The 26,611-nt window shown below is 43.2% G+C and overlaps 10 protein-coding genes across 10 annotated transcripts; 4 read left to right on the top strand and 6 right to left on the bottom strand.

Moving 5' to 3' along the window:
• Positions 1-705: 705 nt before the first annotated feature.
• Positions 706-1,779, bottom strand: Bfra_008419 (uncharacterized protein; the record flags this gene model as incomplete). Its single annotated transcript, XM_037338782.1, has 1 exon — positions 706-1,779. The coding sequence occupies one exon, from the start codon at positions 1,777-1,779 to the stop codon at positions 706-708; it is 1,074 nt and encodes a 357-aa protein (XP_037192088.1).
• A 1,644-nt stretch (positions 1,780-3,423) lies between these two features.
• Positions 3,424-6,651, bottom strand: Bfra_008418 (putative dna excision repair protein; the record flags this gene model as incomplete). Its single annotated transcript, XM_037338781.1, has 4 exons — positions 3,424-4,395; positions 4,444-4,475; positions 4,581-6,509; positions 6,558-6,651. The coding sequence occupies 4 exons, from the start codon at positions 6,649-6,651 to the stop codon at positions 3,424-3,426; spliced, it is 3,027 nt and encodes a 1,008-aa protein (XP_037192087.1).
• A 1,453-nt stretch (positions 6,652-8,104) lies between these two features.
• Positions 8,105-10,257, bottom strand: Bfra_008417 (putative bzip transcription factor protein; the record flags this gene model as incomplete). The annotated part of the gene is made up of 6 exons (XM_037338780.1): positions 8,105-8,937; positions 8,987-9,301; positions 9,590-9,749; positions 9,853-9,913; positions 10,020-10,065; positions 10,146-10,257. 6 exons carry the CDS (start codon positions 10,255-10,257, stop codon positions 8,105-8,107), a joined length of 1,527 nt encoding a protein of 508 aa, XP_037192086.1.
• Positions 10,258-12,209: 1,952 nt separating this feature from the next.
• Bfra_008416 (putative pseudouridine synthase protein) lies at positions 12,210-13,621 on the bottom strand (the record flags this gene model as incomplete). Its single annotated transcript, XM_037338779.1, has 2 exons — positions 12,210-13,313; positions 13,364-13,621. 2 exons carry the CDS (start codon positions 13,619-13,621, stop codon positions 12,210-12,212), a joined length of 1,362 nt encoding a protein of 453 aa, XP_037192085.1.
• Positions 13,622-14,171: 550 nt separating this feature from the next.
• On the top strand, positions 14,172-14,748 carry Bfra_008415 (uncharacterized protein; the record flags this gene model as incomplete). Its single annotated transcript, XM_037338778.1, has 3 exons — positions 14,172-14,242; positions 14,306-14,356; positions 14,409-14,748. 3 exons carry the CDS (start codon positions 14,172-14,174, stop codon positions 14,746-14,748), a joined length of 462 nt encoding a protein of 153 aa, XP_037192084.1.
• A 1,099-nt stretch (positions 14,749-15,847) lies between these two features.
• On the top strand, positions 15,848-17,585 carry Bfra_008414 (putative pantothenate transporter liz1 protein; the record flags this gene model as incomplete). The annotated part of the gene is made up of 5 exons (XM_037338777.1): positions 15,848-16,081; positions 16,137-16,205; positions 16,251-16,457; positions 16,513-16,958; positions 17,015-17,585. The coding sequence occupies 5 exons, from the start codon at positions 15,848-15,850 to the stop codon at positions 17,583-17,585; spliced, it is 1,527 nt and encodes a 508-aa protein (XP_037192083.1).
• Positions 17,586-18,236: 651 nt separating this feature from the next.
• On the bottom strand, positions 18,237-19,539 carry Bfra_008413 (putative alpha beta-hydrolase protein; the record flags this gene model as incomplete). The annotated part of the gene is made up of 2 exons (XM_037338776.1): positions 18,237-19,167; positions 19,217-19,539. 2 exons carry the CDS (start codon positions 19,537-19,539, stop codon positions 18,237-18,239), a joined length of 1,254 nt encoding a protein of 417 aa, XP_037192082.1.
• Positions 19,540-20,544: 1,005 nt separating this feature from the next.
• On the bottom strand, positions 20,545-20,736 carry Bfra_008412 (uncharacterized protein; the record flags this gene model as incomplete). Its single annotated transcript, XM_037338775.1, has 1 exon — positions 20,545-20,736. The coding sequence occupies one exon, from the start codon at positions 20,734-20,736 to the stop codon at positions 20,545-20,547; it is 192 nt and encodes a 63-aa protein (XP_037192081.1).
• Positions 20,737-22,291: 1,555 nt separating this feature from the next.
• Bfra_008411 (uncharacterized protein) lies at positions 22,292-22,642 on the top strand (the record flags this gene model as incomplete). The annotated part of the gene is made up of 2 exons (XM_037338774.1): positions 22,292-22,529; positions 22,580-22,642. Exons 1-2 carry the CDS (start codon positions 22,356-22,358, stop codon positions 22,640-22,642), a joined length of 237 nt encoding a protein of 78 aa, XP_037192080.1. The 5' UTR covers positions 22,292-22,355.
• A 2,360-nt stretch (positions 22,643-25,002) lies between these two features.
• Positions 25,003-26,211, top strand: Bfra_008410 (putative sis domain-containing protein; the record flags this gene model as incomplete). The annotated part of the gene is made up of 1 exon (XM_037338773.1): positions 25,003-26,211. The coding sequence occupies one exon, from the start codon at positions 25,003-25,005 to the stop codon at positions 26,209-26,211; it is 1,209 nt and encodes a 402-aa protein (XP_037192079.1).
• Between the last annotated feature and the right edge of the window lie 400 nt (positions 26,212-26,611).

The following is a 26,611-nucleotide window of genomic DNA, read 5'->3' as shown; positions in this document are numbered from 1 at the left end:
GGGAGCTGCTTCAAAGATTCGTATGAATAGCCAATGAAACTTACTACCAGTACCTCAAACATAAATGCAGCTCGTCTCGCGAAAGATCCAAATTAGGACGTCGATATCTCGATAATTCTTTACTCAATCATTTTTGGCAATGGCCACCGCATTGGTTGAATGATTAACCGAGTATGAGATGGCCTGGAAAGTACAAAGAATCTTGAATATTGAATACCCGAGCGGGTGTAGATAATGAGAAGTGACATGATAGAAATTTGGGCTCCTCGTCGCAATGGCCGGTAGCGGTGGGGATTACCAAGGGTACTATTGAAAGCGTGCCTGAAGATATTGGTGAGTTGTTTGGATATCTTCCTACTTGATTTTGGGGATTGTCTTTTTGAGGATAATCTTGCAAGCGTGTTTTGAAGTGAGAGAAACTAGATATCTTGAAATGGCTGAAAACTCTTGAACAGTCAAGGACTCTTGATCAATCGAGAGCTCTGAAAAGTTTGAAAGGCCTTGCATATCTAATACAACAGAAGATTAAAGATCAAGAGTTGTCTCATTAATGGACTGCAAGTCCTGTGTTTCATGGTCAACTATACGACGTAGAGCGGGCTTGAATGTCGATTATTCTTCGAGAATATCCCTTGGATAGCACCCAGAGGATCTTGTGAAAGTCTTCCCATCCCATTTAGTCACAAATTATGTTCGAATCCATGCTCACGTAACTGTATACTTCATGATCCTTAAAGCTAGCTCTTTCCTAATACTATGTTTCTTCCTTCCGGTATAGAATCTTGGCCACTGGCATTCTCCCCTCTCACATTTCTTTCCGCTTCCTTTATCGTGCCGTTCTTCAGCCAAATTATTGACTATCTGATCATCCACTGGCTCGACGTCTTCCTCAATTTCAGGTCCTGGCATCTCCAACCACGTTACCCTTTCCATCAACCCCCCATTTTCCAGCGCCAAAGCGTCCATCCTATTGCCCAAACTTTCAATCTCACCTCCCAATACCCGTTCATTCTCCATATTTCTATTTCTTAGATCATCCACATCATTTGTCAACTCATCTTCCCTCTCTGATCTTTCTGCGTTCCTCGTTTTAAGATCTTGAACTTCTCCCATCAGCCGCCGCTCCATCTCAATATTGTAATCATCCCTCCTCGCCAATCCTTCCATAATTCGTACTTCCATTCGAATGCTTTCCGCATCGCGCCTCGCCAATCCCTCCATTAACCGTAGCTCCACTTGAACGTTGTTCGCATCCCTCATAACCAGTTCTTCCATAACCTCTCTTCTTAATCTTTCATAAGCTATGGTAGCTTCTCTCAGCCTTTCTCTCTGGCCTCTCTCAACTTCATCCATAAAATCTAAAAACTCTTCCCTCATCTCTCTCACCCCTCTGATCACATTCCTCATTTCACCCCTCAACCCCACAATCTCCCCTTCCAAACCCAAAATTTCCTGTCTTAATCCTCTTAAGTCTCCCCTATATTGCGTGCCTTCATTTCTCAGCCTCAACATTTCTGCCCTAGTCCCCCGGAGCTCTCTCCTCGTCATCCTCAGCTCTTCCCTTACGTCCCTCATTTCTCCACTCATCCCCCCAATTTCATTCCCTAGTTCCATAATTCTCCGCTCTTGCTGTCGCAATTCTGCCCGTACCCCCCTAACTTCCGCCCTCAATTCTCCAATATCTGCTCGTGTAGCCCCGGAATCCATATCCCCTTGAACTCGAACCTCAAGCTCGTGTCTCCTGTCAAAATCATGGAAGCAAAAGTGTAGATCTGCCATTGCTTGAAGTGGTCACAGATCAAGTGATGAATGGGCATATGGATTATGGCTACTAGTAAACTCCTCCGTGTACGCTATGTGTAGCTCGCAACGTACAGTATCAGGGCGTTCGTCCAGACTGAAAGACTGAACGCAAACTCTCAATGGCTAAAAGCAGTACAATGGTCAAAAATTTCAGTGTTCCATGTCATTTGAATCATCCAAGAATTCAGAATCTGAAAGCTTCTGGTTGTCTGGTTGCAGGTCGGGCTATTGGAAAGCAGGATCGTACCGTCTATGAAAATCTAAATTGTCGCGTAGATCAGATCGCGATTCATCGAGCACATTTGCCTCTTTGTCTATCCGCATCGTCCGGAACGTCAGTAAAAAAACACAAATACTTCCAGTCCAAAAAAAAAGAAAGGAACAAGAGATGGCACATCTCATTCCATGCAGTAAGGACCAACAACTAGAGAAAGTGTATCTGTCCATAATCGGCACTTCAACTCCATATTTCCTTGAAGATGAGCTGCCCTCTTACCTATCAACCAAACCAATCACCAATAGTAATCCAACCATTAACCGAATCCACACCACTCAAGTTTCTTTTTCTTCTCCATCAGAGGTGCGATCCATCATATATGTGATTCTCCATTACCATCACTACTATCCAGAAATACCCATCACCAAATCCACGGCAAGCTACTCACCCATCCATATGAATCTACCAAAATTCAAATATGTATCGACAGCACACCAACCACAAAAGCATTCTCTTGATCAATGCATACCCAGGTACCTCAACAAATCTTCGAATCCTATCATTCCTCGTACCTGCGCATATCCGGTTCTCATATCATATCCCTGGACCCTTAATTCATTGGAGATTCCAACTAGCCGCTACACCCTGACTTTCCTCTTCAATACCACCTCGCAGATCCTTCTTTCCACGTTTCTTCTTGATTGTCCAATCTAATCTCCTTCTTTCGAAAGCACCGCGGACCCTCGCAGCTACCCGAATACCTTCTTCTTTCTTTTTTCTTTTCAATTCGATTCTTCAAATCTCCATCTACTAAGTCTCAGTTCCTCATTCGAGCCCCTCATTTTCCTGGAATCGATTTCAACTCGCCTCACTTCTCGGCTTCCTTCTTTCCTTCTTTTCATTTTCCTACCTCTCAAACTTCATTCTCCTCCTCTAAATAATCATCCCCTCCAAAAACCTATCCACGAATCTCCCCACCACTCACCCAGCCAATCTTACCAATCCCCTTTCCTCGAAACTTGACACTCCTCCACGCATATGTGCGTACCCGTCAACCACTCATATTCTCCGCTTGTGCAACGCCTTGTGGAACAATGACTGTTATCATGGGACGTTGCAGAGACCTTCAAATCAAAAAACTATTTGGCGCTTATCTCGCTGGTGTGCAAACTGAACTAACTAGCTCGAATAGATTGTTCATTGTTGGAGCAGCTTTCTTTTCTTTCGAGATTGAGATGCAAGTTATATGACGTGTGTTTATTATCCATGCGATAAGATCGTCAAATCTAACCTAAAGATTACAAGCCCACGCATTCAATTAATGAAGGTATATTATCTCAAGACTTGAGCCCTAGAAAATTCAACGCCCATTCTTTTGCTCTAAACTTCAAATAAGGGTATCATCACAACTCATCATTATCACTTTCCGTCTCTCCCTCCACCTCAACTTTTGCCTGATCTCTCTCCCTCTTCATTCTCTCCACAATCTCCTCCTCCGCTTTCTGCTTATCCAACTCCTCCAACCTCTCTCTCCTCTTCAAATAGAATCTCTCCAAACAATCCGTCCTCTGTTTCTGCGTCCATCCCTCCACCACAAAAGCAAATTCCGTCGCACTAGAAAACCCAAACATTTTCGCCATCGTACAGAACTGTCTCTTCATAATCTCCTTCGGGGGATGGAATTCATAACGTATGTTGCCATTTTCCGCTTGTTGTGACATGGGTCCAAATAGTAATTCTTCCCCATATCCAATCTCACCACCTGTTTCCTCTGCACGACGACTTAGTCTTTCTTCTACTTTTGACGAGCCGACTACTTCTGAGTTTTCGTGTGTGTATTCCACGCCCGCTGATGCTAGGATTGCGGCTATGGGATCAGATTTTGGAGTGGGTTTCTTCATGCGCTTGATATCTTGTTCATTTTTGGTTATCAGAGCAGCAAGTTGGCTCATGGCGCCATTAGGATCATCATCATCTGCGCGAAGAGGATTATCATCATCGTCAAGTGCTGCCTGCACATCAAAACTAGCCATGGCGACTCCTGCTCTCGTCTCTGCGACGTTAGTTTTATTGACGATATCTCGCAATAGGATTTCATCCGCGTGAAAAGATAATAGATTATCTAACCCGAAGATCTCTCCTTTTTGGCCAGCAGCATTCTGTACACCCTTAAAATATCGACGCTCCATCGAAGCATTGTATCCGATGTTAGCTTGCTGTTGCTTGTATATTTGGCGAGCATAAACGACTTCTTCTATGGTCCCAGCAGAAACAAGTCGAAATGAATCAACATCTCGGAGCTGACCTATTCTGTATGCTCGATCTTGGGCTTGCAGATCATAACTGGGGTTCCAGTTGGGATCAAAGATAACAACCTGTAAGATTAGTCATCGCTGAGATGTGTGTTGATAGATGAGACTTACTTTATTAGCACTGGTGATATTCAAGCCAACGCCTATTAGATAGACATAGTCAGTATTACAAAGGACCAAATTTGGGGAACAAAAATCTACAAAGATATGCAACGTAGAATATCATGAAGTGACAAAAGTAAACGTACCTCCAGCCTTGGTTGATATCAAGAAGATAAATTGATTGGGATCAGAATTGAAATCATCTACCGTATCCTGACGATCTTCATACTTCATTTCGCCACTGAGGAAGCTAACATTATAGCTAGTACTCTGGAACAAATGTTGAAGCATTCTCAATAGCTTAACACTATGAGAAAATATCAGAACCTTGTCTCCTTCCTCGTGCCAATGTTTCAATAACTTCTTCAACACTTTCCACTTCCCACAAAACTCGGGGTTCGACAGATTTGCAATTGAATCTCGAGCTTTGTATAGTTCCTCCCATCTATCTGGTAACATCAATTGAAGGAATTCTAGATCTCGTTCTTGCTTCTCCCTAGGATCTCCATCATTAGGCAAGAGAAGAGCCAAGTGGTTCGATAACTTTTGAAGTGTGGTCATGATAGGAAATACCATAGCCTGCCATTTCGTCATGGTACCAGGTATTTTAGAATAACAACAGCCACCACGCGTTAAATTTTTACCATTGCCACAATCACATGGCTCGCTATGGTTTCTGACAAACTGTACGACATCACTTTCAAGAAACCTTTCGTATGCTTCTCGTTGAAGATCAGTAAGCGGACATGGTAACAATCGATCTGTCTTCCTCGGGAGTTGATGAGCAATCAAAGTCTTCATCCTCCGTAAAAAGAAATGAGGCATGAGGTTATTAACCAACCTCTTCGCAGTCTCCCTAGCCCTTTTTACCTGTTGATTAGTGGAATCGTGACTTTGTCCAATCCGTAGAGGTTCTGAGATGGTTGAAACCCAAGTAGCCAACGGACCAACTTTCCCAGGCGAGCACCAGTTGAGTAGCGTCCAAAGTTCTTCGTACTTGTTTTGTATAGCAGTCCCTGTAAGTCCAATGCGACACAGGGCATTTATTTCATTCATTGCTTGCGTCGTAAGAGACGTCCGCTCCTTGAGTTGATGACATTCATCAGCCACAACACAATCCCAAGAAATGGTATTCAGGGCATCCTTATGATTTTTGTATGTTGCATATGTGGTAATGACAATTTCGACCCGACCAGATTGTGCACTCCGAAGTACGAACTCTTTCTCCTTCACGCCTCCATGAAACTTTTCAACATTCCACCATCCCCATCTCATCAACTCATTCTTCCAGTTCTGAATCAAGGAACCAGGACAGACAATAAGTACTCGAGGATACCATCGTTTTTCGTCGGCGTTCTTCACTTTTCGCATACGTTTTCCATCTCGCTCATCTCCTGTCTTGCCAAACGCAGCAGTCAGAAAAGCAGCCACTTGTACAGTTTTCCCCAACCCCATGTCGTCCCCTAAGATACCTCCTTTCTGATAGACAAACTTTTCATGGAGAAATTTGACTCCATCAACTTGATAGTCTCGAAGATACTGTGCAATAGATGCTGGTATGACACCATTGGATAACTCCATATTGATATCTGCATAGGGTCTTGATGGCTCCACAGTACTAGGAAAATCCGGTCGTTCTTCAAGCTCTGCCAATCTCTGATCATCCGAGAAGTATATATCGGAATAGTCAGGTGGAAGTTGAAGGCCGGCGCTCTTCATTTCTTCTAAATTCGTATCGAATTCCTTCCGCCTGATTTGTAAATATTCGGGGATTTCATCGTCCATTTCGTAATCTGAATCGTCGCCCCATGCCCTTTCATTTGTTTTGGACGAACCCCCCTTCTCCTTCGCCTGCTTCGCATCTTTCGCTCGCTCCTTTATCCGTTTCTTTTGTGCATTCAGCTTCTTACGTTTCTCAGACTTCCTCTTCTTGAATTTCTCGTAAGGATTTTCCTCTTCATCATCGTCTGACCATTCCACTTGCTCTAGAGCTTTACGTTTGCCTTTCTTGTCATTATTAGAGGGTTTTGGTTCGGGCTCGTTATCATCCTCGTCGTCGGAAATTGAAAGGACCTCTGAAGAACAATTAGTGCATGTATTGGAAACACTTCTGCTCAACCCACCATCTGCAAGCAGTGCCTTTATCTTATCGGGTCTCCGCTCAAACTCCTCATCTTCTGTGCTCACTTCATCCTCATTATGCGAAGTGTGGGACATGATAGGATCCTGCTGGAATGCAATCTAGGACCTCGTTGATGCTATCAATACCGAAATGCTACAAATGTATCGTTTATGGAAGAAGATCTCGAATTAAAATCAGTGAAAATAAGTAGCGAATTGCTAATGAGCATTCAAAGAAACAAAGTCCATTCATCAATAACTCATTCATGAGAGAGAATCAGAAAAAGATTGACGCGTTTCGAGTTTTGGTACGGCTATTCGTCGCAGTTAAGGCATCGTTGAATAGGTACTGCAATTAAAACGTTCATTTCTAAACGGAACCTCTTACCGTTATCCCTCTCCCCATTGCTCGTCTTTCATTCTATCCAATGCATGATATTGTTGTCCGCTCGATCAGTTCCTATCAAACAACAACATAAGAAAGCGCAGCATCTACAAAATCGCGGGCATTCCCCGTCGCGTCAACACGTGATACAAACTTCTGACATCTTCCTTTCGTTCATGGTATTGTGTCTCCCCAGCCCTACGACGCTGCATCGATATCCCCTCCAAACAGTCTCAAACTTTAATACAAGTGACAAGCGTAAGTCCTCCGATCTACTAGGTGTCTTGGTATATGATCCTCACATATAGCTTTGGCATCAAAACAAGATTTCTCTCGTACGACCCCTCATACAAGATCCCGCACCATCCAATACCCGAACTTATTTCCAGCGGAGACAATCTTCTTCTTGAAATGCAATTTCAAATTAGATAATCATTGTTATCGATTGAAATATGGATCAATATTTCAATAAAAAGTCTATCATTTTTCCCATTTCATATACCATTTACGATTGGATGGAATTTGATTCATCATCATATCAAGTATCGAAATATCGGTAGCTATTTTTAATACATAGTTTTGTTTCGTATAATTTGATGTCCAAATTCTTCCTTTCAGCCGAAGCTTATCAATCATACCTACCTGGGTACTCACAAACGTGTATGCATATTGTACCAACCTAGCTTGTTGTACAGATCTTCCTCTGTTTGCCATCTCAGATGGCATAACGGGCAGTACAATAGAGTTTGCTAGGGTGCGCCGGAATAAGATCTGCATGGCCGGCCAATTACGAAGATTAGTGATCTCGTAAATATACTCATCATTATATCTCCGTCTTTACATGTACCTCTTCCTATGTATTTTCTTTGGAATCACTGTACAGTGGTTTTAAAGTTCGCCACAATCTCGATCCAATCTATATGATAAAGTTTATTGTACTCGAAGTGGTGGCTGACGTTTCATTTGGCCACTTTGATCCTAGGGTTCTTAGCTGCAGTGGAATGAAGAACGTTTCAAGTCATTATTTCGTTTCTTCATTTGTACAGGAACCAGTTTCAATCTCCACTATGTCCATGTTTCCCACCAAAAATGTCCTTGGTATTTGCATGCCTTCATGAACCCGTTCGTAGTCTAATAACGCCTATGCTCCGTAAACTATTCTCATTAAAATACGTAGGGTCCTTGCAATCCCAATTCCCCCAGTCCGGATATTTTCACCAAAGGTGCTAGTTCGGGATATCTAGCAGCAAATCTTTCGTCCAAGCTCCAGTTTGACAAAGTTTTGATGTGATTCTCAAACTCTTCTGTAATAAATATATCGTTACCTTCGAACCTAAATGCTTCCAAGTCCGGACGTGGCCAATTCGCATTAATGCAAAGTATATATGCATTCTGAAAATCTTCATTCGCATAAATTTCTTGCTTTTCAATCACCCTATCTTTGAGTTTGCCCCAGAATATGGAATCCGCCCACAAGGGATGAGCTGTGATGAGCTGGGATGTTCGAGGTGAAGTCCAATCTGTCAAATTTCCGTATGTCGATGATGAGGGATAGATTTGCCATTGGCAAATGTGATACATTAGATAGAGGCAACCTGCACGTTCGGCGAGACCTTTGACGGCAAGGTTTGTAAGAAGATTCGAAATGATTGTAGAGACCACGTGGGTCTGATTTGGGTCGTCAGGGTAGATAAGCGCCTTCATACTAGGTTGAGAGGGTCCAATGATCTGAGCTTCGGGTACTCCCTGTCTCGCTAGTTCTCTTTGTCCGCTTATGATATTCATTAGATATGTGTCAACTCCACACGTCGGTGTCGATGTGTTGAGTATGGGTAGAGCCCAAGGCTGAAGTGACTGAAATGGCGGCAAGGATGGCGGTATTGCTTGTCTGACTGGTGATGTAAGACTTTGTGGTACCAAAGACCGCGGCTGCGGAGTACCTAGGTGGGAATCTTGAACGGCATCTGATGGAATAGATCTCGGAGCCCAATTTCCTACTATAAACTGTCATTATTTAAAACATTCAAAAGAGACTGAATTTCAAACAAAGAAACAGGACTGCGATACCATCATTGAAATTCACGGCAGGGATCGGATCAAAATATGAAAATCGATTAGTCTCATCTAAAGCACTGGTGGAAGCTGGCCCGGATATTGGTGCTGCCAGATCCGTAGGCCCGAATGACATGCTGAATGAGTGCCTGTTAGTACCAGATGGATTTCTCGGAGGTAGTGGTTGGTACCACCCTGCTCCGGAGCTAATAGACCTAGTTGAAGCCATTGCTGGACGGACATCTCGTGCTGACGAGCCAGGCATAATTGCACTTTGTCCAAGATTCAACATAGAAGATCGATCCGGACCTTATGTGGCTTTTGGTTAGCCTTAGGAAATAATAACTCATTGAAGAAGTTGAATAGTTCAAAGCATGTCAAAATCACACACATCCAGGCGATATTTGAACAAACAACTATTTCTCAATGTCCTTGACATATGCTTCCGTGTCCGGAATTGCTTGACAGCGCCAACTTTGACAGCCGAGAAAGTTACAGACACCTTGGCCCTTCCTCCGGAAAGTCCATGAATACGCGTAGAGGCTTAATTTCAAAATTTTGACTGAAAAACCGAGAAAATGCAATGTGCATACGTACTCGAACTATCATCGTCCCTCAGCTGTGCCAGACTTTCACGCAATTGTTTCACTTCTCGCTCTAATGCTTCATTGCGCTTCCGCACCTCTTCGAGCTCTACACCAGATTCACGACCGCAGGTAAGCTCTTCAATACGGGCCTCCAATCTCTCAATATGCTCCTACATATCTAGTCAACAAACCAATTCAATGGGTTTTGGAAGTGAAACCTGGTCAAGTATCTCAACTTGAGGTTGAAATAGACCAAGAAGTAGTTTGCCGCACCTTGGTTCTCAATCTAATGTTCCGCTGAGCTTCACGATCATTGGCTCTTTTCCTTGCTAGCCTGATACAAATTAATTAACAAATCCCAATGAAAGAATGAAGATAGTATGCTGGATCCTGCTCGAAAGCATCACATCAAGAAACTATCATTGAAATTCTGTACATACTGGGCAGGGCTTAAAGTCGATACACTGCGAGTTCCAGCACGGGATACTATGAAAGTCAGATTGCTTCTTGAATTGAACAGATGGCTAAGAGATCGGTTCTTGTAAATTTGCCGGACTTGTTCGTACCTCGTTTCTTTTCACCGGCTTTCTTGCCGGTTGCATTCATCGAGTCTGAATGGTTCATCCCATCTACATCGGACCCTGACGGTTCGTTGGAGCCATGGATTGGTTGGGACATGATTGGAGACTTTGTAGATGGTTGCAAGAGTAGATTATAACACAGATTGGATGTTCCCCTGGGTTTCCTCGTGACCCATGGATCGTATCGTTTGGGGTACGTGCGTTACTTTAGAATCAAATTCCAGCAACGCGAAAGCTGGCTGCAAATGTATCTATCGACGTATGAAAATCTCGATTGGAACGGTAAAAACAAGATAAAGCAATTCCAAAGATGCTCAACTTTCACGGAATATAGATGGTTGTAGATTTGGCTTTCGGTAGTTCGGAGATCTGAAAATCAGCTACTCGGAGACGTCGTTCGAGCTTGCTTGTGAAGATACTTTAAACTCTTCGGCACAGCAGAGCATAATAAGACTCGAGAAGGCAAACTGCGGATACGGAAGTCGTACCGATTCCAAACAAGATGAATCAATATATGAAATGATGCATATAAGGATGGATTGTGAGATAGAAGATTAAAGAAAGTTTGGGCGGTCCGTAGTCACTCTACTGTAAGTACCCAAGTAGTGAGCTAGTGCCAAGATGCACGAGTTTTGGCTCCAAACTACTTTGACTAGTAGTGCAAGTAATTATGGCGTGGCGTAGACGGATTATGAGCTTGTGAGGAAGCTTGAGGGGTTTTGAAGAAATTCGAACGAGATCGAATTTGAAAATTAAAGTATAATTAACTCAGCCTTGGTAGACGGTACCAGATACATAGCATATCATTCAAAGCCCAAAAGCGACGCTATCTACATTAGAGTATTTCCATTTGTAGGTTACTCCTAGAAATCTAGGTGGACGATGTAGGTAGGTTTGAATGGTGGGTGGAAGGTAGTATGTACGGTGGCAGAGTTTTACCAATGAAACTCCGAGAATAACATCTCGTATGAGCGAGCTTAATGAACTTAATCGAATTTGACTTGGATGTATGAAGAAAAAAAAAAGGTTTGATTATAGATTTCTAAAAGTAATAGGTTAGAGGGGTTATGCCGTCCCTTCTGTGCATCGTATATACACACGTATTATGTACTTCGTCCGTATATATTCTCCTTAATTGATTAGCTCGACATTCCGCACATAACTCACGTCGGCTTATAACTTTGCCGGGACTCAAGCCCTCAAATTGGATTAGATGTTCCAATACTAATAATGCAGTAGTGCCCCTAGTGTTGGAATCATTCAGCAACTCTTCTAGCGGAAACTATGACAGTATTGTTAAATCAAATTGTTGAAGAATTTACAAATACATAGATTTCAATACCTAGCAGTCTAGTAAACAAAACATTGATGTTATACCAAGATACCTAGTATTCAATATCTCCCCTGCTCACATATACCATAAATTGTGCTCGATTATTCGTTCCTGTAATCAGCAGATGGTGACGATGCTAATAGCCAGGTACTGATGGACCGCAGTAACAACAACTACAACGGCCAACTCTTGAGGCTTCCCGAGGACTCTTTGGGGATCCAGATTTTAAAAGTCCTTCAAATTTAACGAATTTCACAAATGGATCAAAATTTATTAACGGAATCAAAGATCGGCATTCCCGAATCCGTGCGTTATCACACGTGGGCGTTGGGGCCAGTTCGATCTTCCGCGGCATTACTGGGAAATTCCCGGAAGATTGATAGCTACATCTTATCGCCCTCACTAAAACCTGCAATCAAAGTGATAGAAGTGAATTGAGGAGGAAGTCGTGAGATTAGCTACTTAAGTGGAGCGTGAGATCTCCTCTCGTACTACCGCTTTTAGACAATTATACTTCCTTTACCCACATAAAAACAACCCGTCTTCCGTGATATGCAGTGCAAAGAGTCAAAAAGAGTTAGATCATGGATGTCGTTAGTCCCTATGGTGTGTATAACATGGACCTGAATGGATTCTCTTGGTACCTAGCTAAGCAAATCCAGAAGAACGCATCGAAATAAGGTCGATAATAGGCATAACTTTCAAGGTGTGGTGGCTCATGCAATTTCGGGGTTATCTTCCTTCACTGCCTCAACTAATTCTTCCATACCTCCAACTTCGGTTGGTCCATCCATACCGTCAGGAGGTAAAGCCCAGGCTGGGAGAGGACTCACATAACTCCAAGACCCTCCAGCATCTTCATAACGAAGACTGTGAAGCCATAGAGACAGCTCCTGTTCACCAGGGTCGGTATATAATGGGGTCTGGCATACTTCACACAGCTCCCCGGACATCTTCTCTGCTTTCTTCTTATTGTATTCGTCTACCATTTCATCATGGTAGGCTACAGCATCAGCAACTTCTGACTTGCCCATCCTCGAGAGACGAGTAATAATGTCTTCATCCGTATCCTGAGTTGCGTCCGAGTCATTTGCTCCAAGTCTTGTTCCCCATACACGTTGATTGCAATATATAGGATCGTTGCCAATAGGATGGCCTAGAAACTGTAGATGAACCCTGAGCTGATGCGTACGACCAGTGACTGGAAGGCATCTGACGATCGAGTAGCCTTCCTTTGTCGATCGATCTAGCTCTGTCTGTTCGGAGTTGTCTTCATCCTGTTCGGGAGGATAGTATGCCAGGCGCTTAAAAACCGTGCGGGCAGCTTTGCCATTTGCCCTAACACGATTCAACCCCAATTTTGGCGATATCTGCAGAATTGGCATATCACATACTACTTCTCCATCTGGAAACTTTCCTTTTACTCGTGCTATGTATTCTTTTCTGACAGTGCGACCTGATATCTGTAAACTTAGTGCTTCTGCGGCCTTGGCGTGTTTTCCAATGAACATGATACCACTGGTTAGTCTATCCAATCTATTACACGGTAGTGGATTCCAGCCATGGCCGCGCTCAGCCCTCATAATTTCAACAACGGAATTGTAATTATATCGACCAGCTGGGTGGACGGGGACGCCGGAAGGTTTGTTAATGACAATGATGTCTTCATCTTCATGTACGACTGATATTGGCAGAGCTGTAACGGGAGGTTCATGTCGATGTAAGGTATGTGATATAACATCTCCATTCTTGATGATTTGTGAAGTTGACTCGACAGGTTTTCCATTCACAGCGATAGCTCCGCGCTCCATGGCATCTTTCTACGCCTGTCAGTAAGACTTCCTGTAATTTTGAATCATGCCAAACGTACGTAGTATTCTAATGGCCTATCTCGAAATTCGCTTGAAAATATATCCAATATTTCTCTCCCTCTCCATCTTTGTTTGCAGTATGTATTGTAGGTAAAATGGTACGGCGCGACTCTGCGTAACCCATTATCTAAATAATATGGTCGCGGCCATGGATCGGAAGGTGTAATCACGACTGCGGGGGGTTCTTCAAATGGTTTCTTCTCTTCCACGGGAGGATATCCAACTGAAGTCTCGACGAGTGCCATGGTAGGATTCATTCTTCCAGCCCTGCGGGCCAAAAGCGCAATGATTCGAGGTGAAGGAGCCACTTGATCGGATTTGAATTAATGTGAGGAATAATGCAAACAACTGGTGAACGATTTATCGACATTATGATGCGCAAGTACAGATCAATTTAGAAAATTATGTTCTGCCCAAGGCGGTGTGTAGGGTTGATCATCAATCTAATTAATGATTGCAGTACCTTGGTACCTACCTAGGAGGCAAGGTAGTACTTAGAGACCTCCTGTTCCTTTTGGCATACATAGTGCCCAGGGACTTGAACATTTCAAACCAAAGTTGAGAACATCCATTTTGGCGCATGATATGAACTTACATTGAGAATCCTTTGCTATTTAAAACCCATTATTTCCAACAACAACAATTTGTCTTGGAGTCGTCTAGGTTACTAGAATAATCAAACATACCTCGGCTGGAAACAAATCTCCTAATCGCGTTCTCCTTTTCGAAATCCATCTCTTCCAAACCTCTCACCTCTAATATATTCCCTTTAATATCTTGAGAGAAAAGAACTAAGTACCACTCAATATGTCACATGAAGAGCTTAAGAGAAGAAGACGAGAGGATTATGGCTATGTTTTGGAATATAGAACACGCTGGTATGGTATCTTCACGTCCTCAGTCTTAACACAGATCGCAATGAGCTGACCCAAGATTTGGAGGTCTGACAATGATATGTATGACCATATGAACAATAGCATCTATAACTTCCTGTAAGTCCCATCGAGAACATTGGGTATACTCTAGGGCTAAGACTAGTGAAAGGTACGATTCAATCGTAAACTCATATCTCATCGAACATTGTGGTCTGCATCCACCCACCTCATCTCAGTACGGCCTAGTTGTGCACTCCCATGGTGATTTCTTTGGTTCAATCGCATTTCCAGCTGTCGCTGATCTAGCTTTACGTGTCAATAAGCTTGGGAATAGCAGTGTTACTTACGAAATCGGGTTATTCGAGAGGGGAGTTGAAGAAGTCAAGTCAGTGGGTGAAATTATTCACGTGTTTGTTGAAAGAGAGACTGGCCGACCAGCAACGCGAGGTATGAACGACACAATCAAACAAGGACTCGAGAAGATCCTCCAACCGCAACCAAAACTTTGATAATCTCAACAAATGCTCTGATTTTACGTCAATCCAACTCATCCAATTAGCCTCGTGGGCCAGGCTATCAAGATGTGCCAAGATAAACCGTTCCACAGATCACAACGCGAAATTCTCGATACAAGAAAAGAAGCATTTCACTACACTCCCGTCGCCAATGCTAAGTGTCCCGATGTATTGGGAATACTAAAACGGAAATTTCGCTGTTTGCATAAACTCCGAACCAATGAAGGTAGAAGCTGACGATTAGCATCTATTCGGGGAAACCTCGCATGTATGATAATATCCATATGTATATACTAGTCCGTATTGTCTCGGGATAGATACACGCGTTACTAGTTCAATTTATCATCATGATATGTTGGCTTTGGCTGAGAGGCTGACATATCTCATTGTACCAAAATTATTGAGAGTTCCTTGGAGCGGGATATAACGGTAGACTTACTCACCGCGCTTTCCACTTTTCCACTCTTGGCAATGAGGGGGAATTATTTGAGAGATCAAAAATCAAGAATCATGCAAAAGAGAGTTCAAGTTGGTAATAGAGAATCCGGTTAAATTGCGGAGTCCTCGGCTAACTTCCCCAGTAAGATCAACAACCCCCGCATTCTCGTCGGCACTGCTATCCCCTGTTATTGATCGCTCCTTTGCCCTTCCTCCCCCGCAGAGTTCTCTTGTCAAATAGCAAGTGAGGCAATATGACAGGCACTGATAAGCAATCGATACTACCAAAGCAGGCATGATGACTGGATACACAGATTTTAGATGTTGATGATCATGATACCTTCTGACCTGTCATGCATATTTCACTTCTTTGCCCCAATGGAAATATGTTAGTGATTAAAAGGCGTTCTCTCTATCTAGATGGCATTCTATCAAGCTTCTCTCAATTCTGGATGTTTTTGTCTGTGATATCAAACTTTAACTTGGCTTCTCTCGTTTTGGACATTCACCACCAGATCTCGACTCTGTGGTACAATTAATACCTCACACCAGCAGTAGTGTACCTAGGTAACATAACCACAGACCCAATATCAGAAAAGCCTTCGATTCAGCTACACCAGAAACACGACAACAAAGCGACTCAAGGAACGAGACTATGGCGTCAAATGTCAAGGCACAGTCGGATTATATAGAGGATGTCGATAAGGATGATTCGACAACATCAGCTGCGGTAATAGATCCCGGTCTTCGAGTTCTTGAACCGCCAGAATGGATCGCGGCCTTGTCTCCTGAAGAACGCCTCAGTATTGAAGCCAAACTCAAAAGGAAAATCGATCTGAGATTGTTACCTATGGTCATTCTGATGTATATCATGAATTACCTAGATAGGGTGTGTTAATTACTCTAATTATCATACATGTCAGGTGCTTACTAAATCATGGTAGAACAACATTGCAGCAGCGCGATTAGCAGGAATGGAGGAAGATTTAAATTTAGTGGGAGATCAATACCAGGTATGCAGTGAAGGGTTCATGGGTGATAAAAGCTAATATTCATAGACTTGTGTCAGTATCCTATTCGTAGGATACCTCCTAATGCAAATTCCCTCCAATTTATTCTTGAATAAAATAGGTAAACCAGCACTATATCTTCCGGGGGCAATGATGATTTGGGGTGTGATATCAGGTGCAACAGCTGGTACCCAAAGTTTTGCTGGTCTTCTTGTTTGTAGATTCTTCCTCGGTTTCATAGAGGCTGCTTATTTTGTAAGTTTTAGTGCGTGTGGCGATTTGATATATCACAAGCTCTAACACTACACAGCCCGGCTGTCTCTACTACCTCTCATGTTGGTATACCCGCAAGGAATTAGGCTTGCGCACTGCACTCCTTTATTCCGGATCCCTCATTAGCGGAGCCTTCTCGGGTCTCATCGCTGCAGGTATCACGGGTGGTATGGATGGAGTCCATGGTCTTCTAGCCTGGAGATGGCTTTTCATTATTGAAGGTGCAATCACCGTTGTCATTGCCGCTACTGCCTACTTTATCCTACCCAATTTCCCTCGCACCACGGCTTGGTTGACAGACCGGGAACGAGAATTGGCTGTCTGGCGTTTGGAAGAGGACGTGGGCATGGACGATTGGGTGGACAGCCATCAGCAAACTTTCAAGCACGGCTTGAAACTCGCGTTCACAGATATCAAAACTTACATCCTGGTGATAATCTTGTTTGGTATTGTGTCAGCTGCGTCTGTTACCAATTTCTTCCCGTAAGATTCCCCATGTCCAATACAATCTGAGAAAAACAAAGTCTAACACATCCCAGAACCGTCGTCGCAACCTTAAAATACAACCGTATTCAATCTCTCCTTCTCACCGCTCCCCCTTACGTCCTCGCCCTCTTCACCTCCATGTTCAACGCGTGGCACGCCGATAAAACCGGCGAACGCTTCCTCCACGTTGTCATTCCTCTCTGTTTCGCCTTTGTAGCATTCATCCTCGCCGCCGCAACCACAAGTATTGCTCCCCGCTATCTCGCCATGATGCTGATGGTTCCCGGCTGCTATACCGGTTTCGTGGTCGCCCTGGCATGGATTTCCAACACGCTGCCACGTCCCCCTGCTAAGAGAGCAGTGGCCTTAGCATTCATCAATGCAGTGAGTAATGCGAGTAGTATTTACTCTAGTTACATGTATCCCAGTAGTGCGGGCCCGAGATACGTGGTTGCGATGAGTGTTAATTGTGGAATGATCTTTATGGCGATGTGTGCAGCGTTGGTGTTGAGGACGATGCTGGTGAGGTTGAACAAGAAGTTGGATAGGGGAGAGGTGGTGGATGGAGCAGTTAATGAGGGCACGGTGGCGGCGGGTCAGAGGGGTTTTAGGTACAAGGTATGAGTGGTGGTGGGATTTGAGAATGGGGATGAATTTATAAAATAGGATGCGGCGAGAGGTAGTCTCAACCTTCAGCCTTCAAACTCGAATTTCGAGGAAGGAATCAGAGACAGCGATTATGTATCAAGACAGAAATGTCTTAGAATAGAATGATCTCAGTGCGATTCGTACACCAAGCCTGGATATCATAATGCATTCAAATAGATGAGATAGACAAATAGACATCAATTCTTCAGCAAAAGCAACGAGTCCTTTTCCCTTCCTTCTCTTGAAAACAAGTATATCTCTCATTTCGGTGCCAATCCCCAACTACTACACTCAAAATCAAAACTCTTTCTTGCTTAACTTATCTTACCTCACCTCATCTCGTCTTCTCTTTCTCTTCAAATATCAAATAATCTTCATTCTTATTTTCATTCGCATCCTCGTGCTCATCCTCATCATCAATCTATCCATTTATCATCTATCATCTATCATCTATCATCTATCATCTATCTAACCGCTCTCATAATTCATTACAAATTACAAACTATCTAATCACAAGACAATAAATAAATGAATGAATAAATAAATAGTCCCGCAATCTCCTCCCCACCCTCACACCCCCTCTATCCCTCTCGTTTTCCCCATCTCATCCCCTCTCCCCATCCTAACCTAGAACCCCTCCTCCCCCAAAAACTCATTCATAACCCGATACGCCTCCCCCGCACTAAAATGCACATTAACCGCATGCCCACACCCCCTCAACACATACGGCTTAAAAGCCCTACTCTTCGGAAACGCCTCTCCAACCATCTCCAACACATTTCCACCACCCGCCATACAATCGCCCCCACAAAAAATCGCATCTTCATTCCCGGTCAGCACCAGCACCGGACCCTCAAACTCCGGCGCCGAAGACGGTTGCGCCGCCAACGTGAGGAGTTCTCCTGTCGTAAAAGGTTCCTTGTATTTTTCAGTGTATTCTGCGATTTCCAGATCGTAGTATGGGGGCGCGAGAAAGTTGAATTGGTTAGCGCCGAGATTGGCCCAGGTGAGATAACCATCGGCAAGATTCTGGGCGTAGATGTTACCTGTATCTTTGTTTGAGCCGGCGGTGTAGAAATATCCTATTTTACTAAATGTGCTTTCTAATTGAGAAATTGCGGAATCGAGAAGCGAGAAGATGGAAGGAGCGCCGAATTTGTAAGGTTGATTTACGGATGCAGACTGGATGTTGAATCCTGCAATTGTCTGGGGTAGGGCAGAACCGTCAAGGGAGAATCCTTGGAGAATGAGTCCATCTGTGATATTTGGGTATGCTGAAGCGAGTTCATATGATAAGATTGAACCAAAAGAATGACCGACATGGACAATCTTGTTTGGTTCTGAGATCTCGACGCCTGGTAAGTCACCTGCACGTAGTAATTTCGTCACTTCTACAATTGCCGAAAGCTCGGCAGGTGCTTGAATGACTGATGTTGGGTCAGCTTTTGAGGATTCACCTATTCCAAGGCGATCGATAGCTAAAGTGCTATAGCCATATTGGTCAACAGCAACATCCACGTATGAGTAGTTGTAGTTGTTGAATGGCAAATCCCAGTACCTATATAAACAATCAGTAGGTATATTTGACAGCGTAGTTTTATACTTACGATCTATCGAAGCCAATTCCATGAGTAAGGAATTGCCATGAATCAGAGTTGCTGCTTGACTCGCTTGGTACACAAACAGTTGCAGCAATATTGTATTGGCCAGTTACCGTTGAGAATCCTGATAACGTAGATGCACTGTAATTTTGCCCAGCTCTTAGGAAATCCTGTGCAAACTTTGTTACGGCAATGGCATCTGAAAGAGGTGGGATATTGAAATTTCCATTTCGAGCATTGATAGAAATTGGAATAGAGATATCAGTGCAAGATTTAGCTTCAATGAAGCCCAAGCTAGCTGCTACGACAACAACAGAGAGTTTGAGCATGATTATGATTAAATATTAACACAGTGAACAAATAGTGATTAAGGGGAAAGAAGAAGAAGAAGTCGGAAACCGTTAGAGGCCGTCGGTAGTAATATAGGCACCGCATATCAAATGTGTTGTACTAATTGCGATCTGCGGGCCGAGAAATTGAATAGAAGTAGTACCACCATGACGTTCACCACTCGGTGCGACTAGCCAGTTCGCAGGTAAATGATCACCAAACTTTGAAAACTAACTGCCTTCACTAGAGAGACCCTTAGGCATTGGTGTGCCCTAGGCATTGGTGTGCCCTTGGCGCTAGAAAACTCTTAGAATATCGTCATGAATGATTTGGAATAAAGTATAATCCTAGCTAAGATAGAATGCCACACGAGATGGTAATCTGGCAGCTCTGAATGAAGATCAATAGCTTTGCAGAAGAATTCCCTTTTGCTCCCACTGAATAAAGGGGTCCAAATATATTCATGCCGCTCCTCATTTATTCTTGTGTTGATCTTCAGTAATTGACACCATCAGAACAATTGGAGTGTAAAATGTTGTGCAGGGACCTTCGCCCCATATTTGTTGGCTTTTATCATGACGACAAACAAGATTTTTCGACTTCCCGTTGGTAAACTACTTGGTAAGATTGAATGTTCTCAAAACTAAGTAAACAAAAGTAATCTTTGTCGACATAGAGGTTCTCTTTAAACATTCACGAATCCCATATCGGAACGTATCAGAGTTGGCAAAAACGTGATGTTACATGATGCCCATTGATTAAAGTATTTGGACCTCATGTCAGAATTATCGAACTCGACCGATAAATTCAGAGCTCATCCTCAGCATCTGTAGCAACAAAGCAACACAATGGGATCCTGCTAATTAAGCGTCGACTCCCAAATCCCCTCAAGATTCTACATATTATCGCAATCAAGTTTGGGATCGCTATTTTACGCCCCACCCCTTGAGATGACGAGATCCATATGATTTATGATTCCTTTCGTATTGACATGAATGCTTTGATCAGACAGTGGAATGCTTTGCTGCTTGCTTTTCTTTATAGCGAGAGATCCATCGAGACACTTGAAGACCGATAAGTCCAGATGCTACGATGAAGACAATGGCGAAAACAACAATAACACCAGGCTCACGAGCTGCCCAGTTCTGTCTCTTGACAAGTTGTTGTGTAGCTTCGCGGATTTGGATAGTTGCCATTTTGATCGGCTACTGTAAATCGACACATTAGTCAAGAGCTCAGGATCCAATGATTGAGAGTTCAAATCAAATCTTCACATTGAAAAGTAGTTTCAAGCGAAATATCAACATTGCCAGTTTGATCCCCGAATGGATGTCCAATATCCAGATACATTGAATAGAAAGACGTAGACCTTATGCGGTGGCCGTCTTGCCGGAAGTGCTCCCATTAGATGGCAGGAGAAAGGTACTACTTACTGGCTCGATGCTTTGGAATTGAAATGAGCTGAGTACTGTATAGGGATTAGTAGAGTCATCCAAGCTTCAAGGGTACCTGCTAGAGTATCACTCACGTTGAAGAATGGTCCCGCAGATATTATGACGATCAATGTTCGTAGGTAAAGAGTGATTGTTTGGTCAATTGATCTGCTTCAAGTTGTCAATTCATGGTATCTTTGAAGGCGAAAATTCCCTGAAAGGAGAAGATCTGGAGACCAGCGTTCGTGTGTATAGACGGGCGGAGACATTGCAAAGATGCAGAGATTATGGTGGCTCAACTGTGGAACTCCAGATTAACTGTTGAGATGATTCGCGACAAGAAAGTTGGCCGGTTTATCTTTCATGCGGGGAAAACGCGGGGAGAGGATGAAGAATATGAGATTTATGGACAAGAATGTAAGACATACCTGACAGATGTTGTCAAGTCCTGGAGTGTACGTAATATTAATCTGTTGAACGATGAAGATTGATGAGATGTCGTTTCTCGAAGACAAGAGGAGATTGAGATAAGTAAAGACTTTTCGTAGTTTGTGTAATTATCGGAAGAACGATGAATTCAATTGAACTGGATAGATGAGGAAGTTGCAAACGACTTCAATTCTCCTTCTGCAGTCACCCAAGTCGCTGCTTTCAGAGTTGAGAATACCAGAAACAGCAGGATCATCTGTAGGTAGCTTTGTATATAGTTCTCATTTTTTGTGTATATTCTTCTGCCATGTCTGATTAATTGAATCTAATCGCAGTGTCGCCATCATCAGCCGGGCGCAATCGAACTTCCCATGATATCGATGCCATGAGAGAAATCTCCTCAAAGCCTCAGCATTTCGATGTTCAATATTAAACTCGACATCCTTTGCAACGCCTCAAAATCTTGACCTGGCTTGGATTTGACTGGCTCGACTGGTTCTGCCACCAAAAGACACGTACCAAAGATCACGTTATGAAAGACGATATCATGTGACAGAAAAATCATGTGACCTCACATTCCCTCGGCACTTGAGTCCCTAGGGTTCATATTCCTTGTGATCATCACACACAAGCAGGGATATTTTTGGATCTGTTATCTTGCCTTGTCATCAATCTCGATCTTATCGTCAAACCCACCCTTCTTCCAATCGATGGAGAATTTCATTCTCCCCTGATTTGATTCCTGAAGTTCCGTCCTGGTACACTTGCAATTAAAATGTAGCAATGGTGTGGTGGAGTGGTGGAGTGAACGAATGCATTTTCATTGATTCTCTTGGCGATTTCAAAACTTCTCAACTCCATAAATTCTGTTCCAACATATCGAATGCAGTCTGAACGATGAGAAGCTCAAACATTTGGCTTGTGAGAGAAGAGAGGAACTCTGCTTCGGAATTATGGGGATGATGGTTTTGTGGTTACGGAAAGATAAGGGATTCATTTCATGTTGCGACACCTTTGGAGAGAAAAAAAGAAGAAGAAGAAGCAAGAGTGGATTCTCGAATTCTTTTGGAGGCAAGTTTAAGCACAAAGTTGATGTTGATGCCAGTGCCAATGTTCATGCTAATGCTGTATGAAATTTCATGGTTAAAGTTTCTATCTATATTTATATCAACTCAAGTCTCAAGCCAACGGCAAAGTTCAAATTCACGCGTTAACCGACATCCACCTCTCGCAACCTTGAGCTGACAGCAATATGTGATTCCCAAAAGGTAAGGTGCCTCGATAATACCTACCTCGAGGTCCTAGTACCTGCCACATAAATGCCATGACTTTGCATCGCACACTGTACGACGGACATCGTTATCAGCATTCGCAAACATTTATCCACATTGTATTACCAGAAGGTTTTACACCGACGGCACGTGTCAAAGCACATAGATTCTTGTCGTCTGAAGGAAAGAAAAAGCATCAACAAAACCAAGAGGCGGGAAAGGCAAGTCGCGCATGTCTCAAGGATGATGGATCTCAAGACTCAAGAGCCCGAAACATCATATAGCCAAGAAGTTATTACCAGGTATTCCGTATGCAAAATTTATAAACTATTTTCCTTGTATTTGAAAGCTCTTAGGAGTTTGGATGAATACAGTTATCTATCGGGATGGGTAGGTAGGTAGCAGACAGATCGATCTATCTCTATCAATCTTTATCATAATCTCAGTGAGACAGTTAGACATGACTTGATACCAGCATATTAGCCACATCTGCATGTAAGATTTCGTACTCGTGTAGACTCTCGCTCTATCATTAATCATAATCATACCTCGGAAATGCTGCAAACCCCGGACTACGAAAGCACAACATTTTATCATATTATCGGAATTACTAGGAATGCCACCATCACCACTTTTCTGTCCTTTGTAATCAATCATCATTGACTCTATGAGGCTATGACTTTGTAGCATATCGCATCGAGTATAGCGTGACTCCATGTGAGTCGGTTTTAACAAATCACAATGCAGATATCGGTGTCATGTTTAAATTACTGGAGAATCCTGAGCATCGGCACAATAGAAATAGTGGGCAAAGGAATTTCCAAACGAGAGACTAGAGATCAAAGAAATCCTTAGGACTGGGTACATCACGGAATTTTGAGGGTCCGAATGCAGTGACATCTTACCAGGGTAAAAATTGCGTGCTGGGACGACGTAAAAGAGAAATTGCACATTAGCTAGGGAGTGAGGTAGGTAGGTAGTCTTTTCCATACTATGCCTACCAAGGTAAACTCTCTCGACGATATCAAAGGGCTCTATCGTAAAGTGATCTATACTACCTAGGAGACCAGGTACTTAGCTGTCTAGACTACCGGTATCCGATTATACTCTCGATAAATAAGGAAACTAATCAATCGACTCAAATCGGAAGAAATCCTTTATCGTTAAAGCTAGACATACGATATATTATTAGAGATTACCGGTAATCGATGATACTAATAAGATCAATACAAGAAACTTGGGACTTGGATCTACCCTAAGAACAACAATACTGACAACACCTAGATGAACTACTTGGTAGTATACATGCCATTCAACTATTACTCACAGAGGTACTACTACTACTACCATGTATGATGTACGCAGTACCTACTCTAGAAAGTCTAATTGTCGGCTTTCCTTTTAGCTCCCTCACTTCCCTGCCATCCGTAGTCCATTCATCTTCTGCTCTTCTTCTCTAGCTTCCATACCTAGCTAGAGCTCGTCTAGACAGGAACGGCAAGATCCTTTTCATATTTAAAAACTAATCTCAAGCCCCTCGGTCATCGATTTAGATCGAAGAAATCGTATTCTTATCCATCGACTTTATCAAATACAGACAGACTATATACAGCACCGACTAGTCTACCTAGTACCTAGTATACCGATATCAAGACCAGACAATTTTCAGCCACGGCCCACCTCTAAAGTGCATCACTGCTCAGTGTTCAGTGCTCAGTACTCTCTCTCATCCTCACCTAAGCGGTTCCCCCTTGTAAATTGTTTATCAATAAAGGTATTCCACCCCCTCCCCTCTTCTCCCCTTCACGGTAGTCCCACCCATCGACTACATCCACAGCATCTGTTACACAAACCTTGTTCATCTCTTATATTCAAATCCCCCCCATGGCACCCTTCTACAATGCTTTCAGAATGATCCGTAAACGTCGATTCACTTTCCGTTCTATTTGAAGCACCGAAACTTCCCATTACGTGGAGCTATCGTCTGAGATATCCTAGTCATAACTCTTACCCACGCCCTAGCCCGCTAGACTCTTTCACGTCCACGATATCATTCTAGAATATAATAAAGGCTATCCGACGAATTTAGAAAGGTAAAAAAGTTATTGAAGTCTCTATCCTTATTTGTTCTGGCTAACATTTTTAATTAAGACCTCTCATATCGGATATTAGCTTTATTTATTTTTTCAAAGCCATATAAACCTTTATTCAAAGCAGCGGAGCTGTCCAACGTCTATTTATCATCAATCGGCTCTGGAAGCTTAATACCATATCACATCATCACGCACCATTTATTTAAATTTATACTCTTTTTTTTTACATATCAAAAATGGCTTACGATCATCCCGTTCAAAACAGTGAGGTGTACCTTCTCAGTTCTGCACCTCACACTTGCCTTCCGGCTTCAGCTCCACCATCACCACCAACTCCAAGTACACCATGCGACGAACTTCCTCCTCCATTGGACGACCTGATGTCATTGACCCCCCTAGAAATAGAAGAGGGATGTCCACCCTTTAGTCAACGCTTATCAGGAGCAGTTCATGTTCTTAGTACAGAAGCTACATCACTATCATCATTAACCATGCTATATGATACCGATCCAGTCGCAAGAGATGGGTTCAATCATGCTGTGGATGCGATCAAAAGATCCATTGGCGAGAGAGGGAAGCTCGTCATTTGCGGTGTAGGAAAGAGTGGCTACATTGCCCAGAAACTCGTCGCGACAATGCGTAGTGTCGCCATCCAAGCAGTTTTTATTCACGCCACCGAAGCGGTACACGGAGATCTTGGAGCGATCACCAAATATGATACTATTCTTCTCGTCTCTTTCTCGGGCAAAACCCCCGAATTACTCGAGTTACTTCCTCATCTCGATCCATCTCTCCCAATGATCATCCTGACCGGTCACACCCATCGATCCAATTGCGAAATCATCAGACGTCGACCAAAAACTATCTTATTGCCAGCACCCACTTTTGAACCAGAAACAGTATCATTTGGCTGTGCAGCCCCAACCACATCTACCACGATGGCAATCGCCGTAGGAGATGCTCTCGCTCTAGTCATTGCCCGAGAAATCCACGGAAACATCTCCACCGTCTTTTCCAAATATCATCCCGGTGGTGCCATTGGCGCCGCCTTCAAACCACCCCAAAAAGTATCTGATATCGCCATTTGTCTCGCCGACATGCCAGATCTGGGCAGTGGACCAAACACTGGAGCCGATCTTCTTATCAAAGCGTATGGCTCCGAATCCGGATGGGCGAGATGTGGCACCGACATCGTTGTCCCACCTCGCTCCATCAAACAGCTTGGAAAAGCTGATATGGATTTACAAGCTTCTTCTATCAAGGGTTTGATGATTCCAAGCACTAAATGGATTACTATTCCGGCTGAAACCGAAGTCGCTGCTGCAAAGGAGATGTACATGAAGTCTGGTTCGGAAAAGAACAGCACATACTCTGAGAATACTATCCTGGCGGTCATGGATGATCTCGAACTCATAGGAGTTTTGCAAATCGGAGACCTGGTATAAATTGGTTTACCGTTTGCAATTCAGTTCTGGCGTTTTCATAGGATGGTTGGATGGTTGGAGGTTCTACTGATTTTGGGCGGGTTTTGGAGAGTGAAGAAATACACACATGCTTTTTTTTTTTGGATTAGCGATAAGACATCCATTCCAAGTTTGTATAGCGCTTCTCAAGTTGTTTGTTGGTTGGTTTATTTGTTTGCTCAGGGGGATTATAGATTTTTCTTCTTCTTCCCTTTCTTTGGGGTTTCATTCTCCATCGCTACCGCGATGGAGACGAGAGGTGACTTGATCGATTGATTGATTGATCGCGGTTTTAAGTATTATGGATTAGCAACGGATGGATGGAGCGACGGAGGGATGGAGAAATGGATGGATGCACGAATTATGACTAGGATACTAGGTA

Source organism: Botrytis fragariae (assembly GCF_013461495.1).
Source record: "Botrytis fragariae strain BVB16 chromosome Unknown tig00000061, whole genome shotgun sequence".
Lineage (NCBI taxonomy): Eukaryota > Fungi > Ascomycota > Leotiomycetes > Helotiales > Sclerotiniaceae > Botrytis > Botrytis fragariae.
This window is presented reverse-complemented; position numbering and strand designations above follow the sequence as displayed.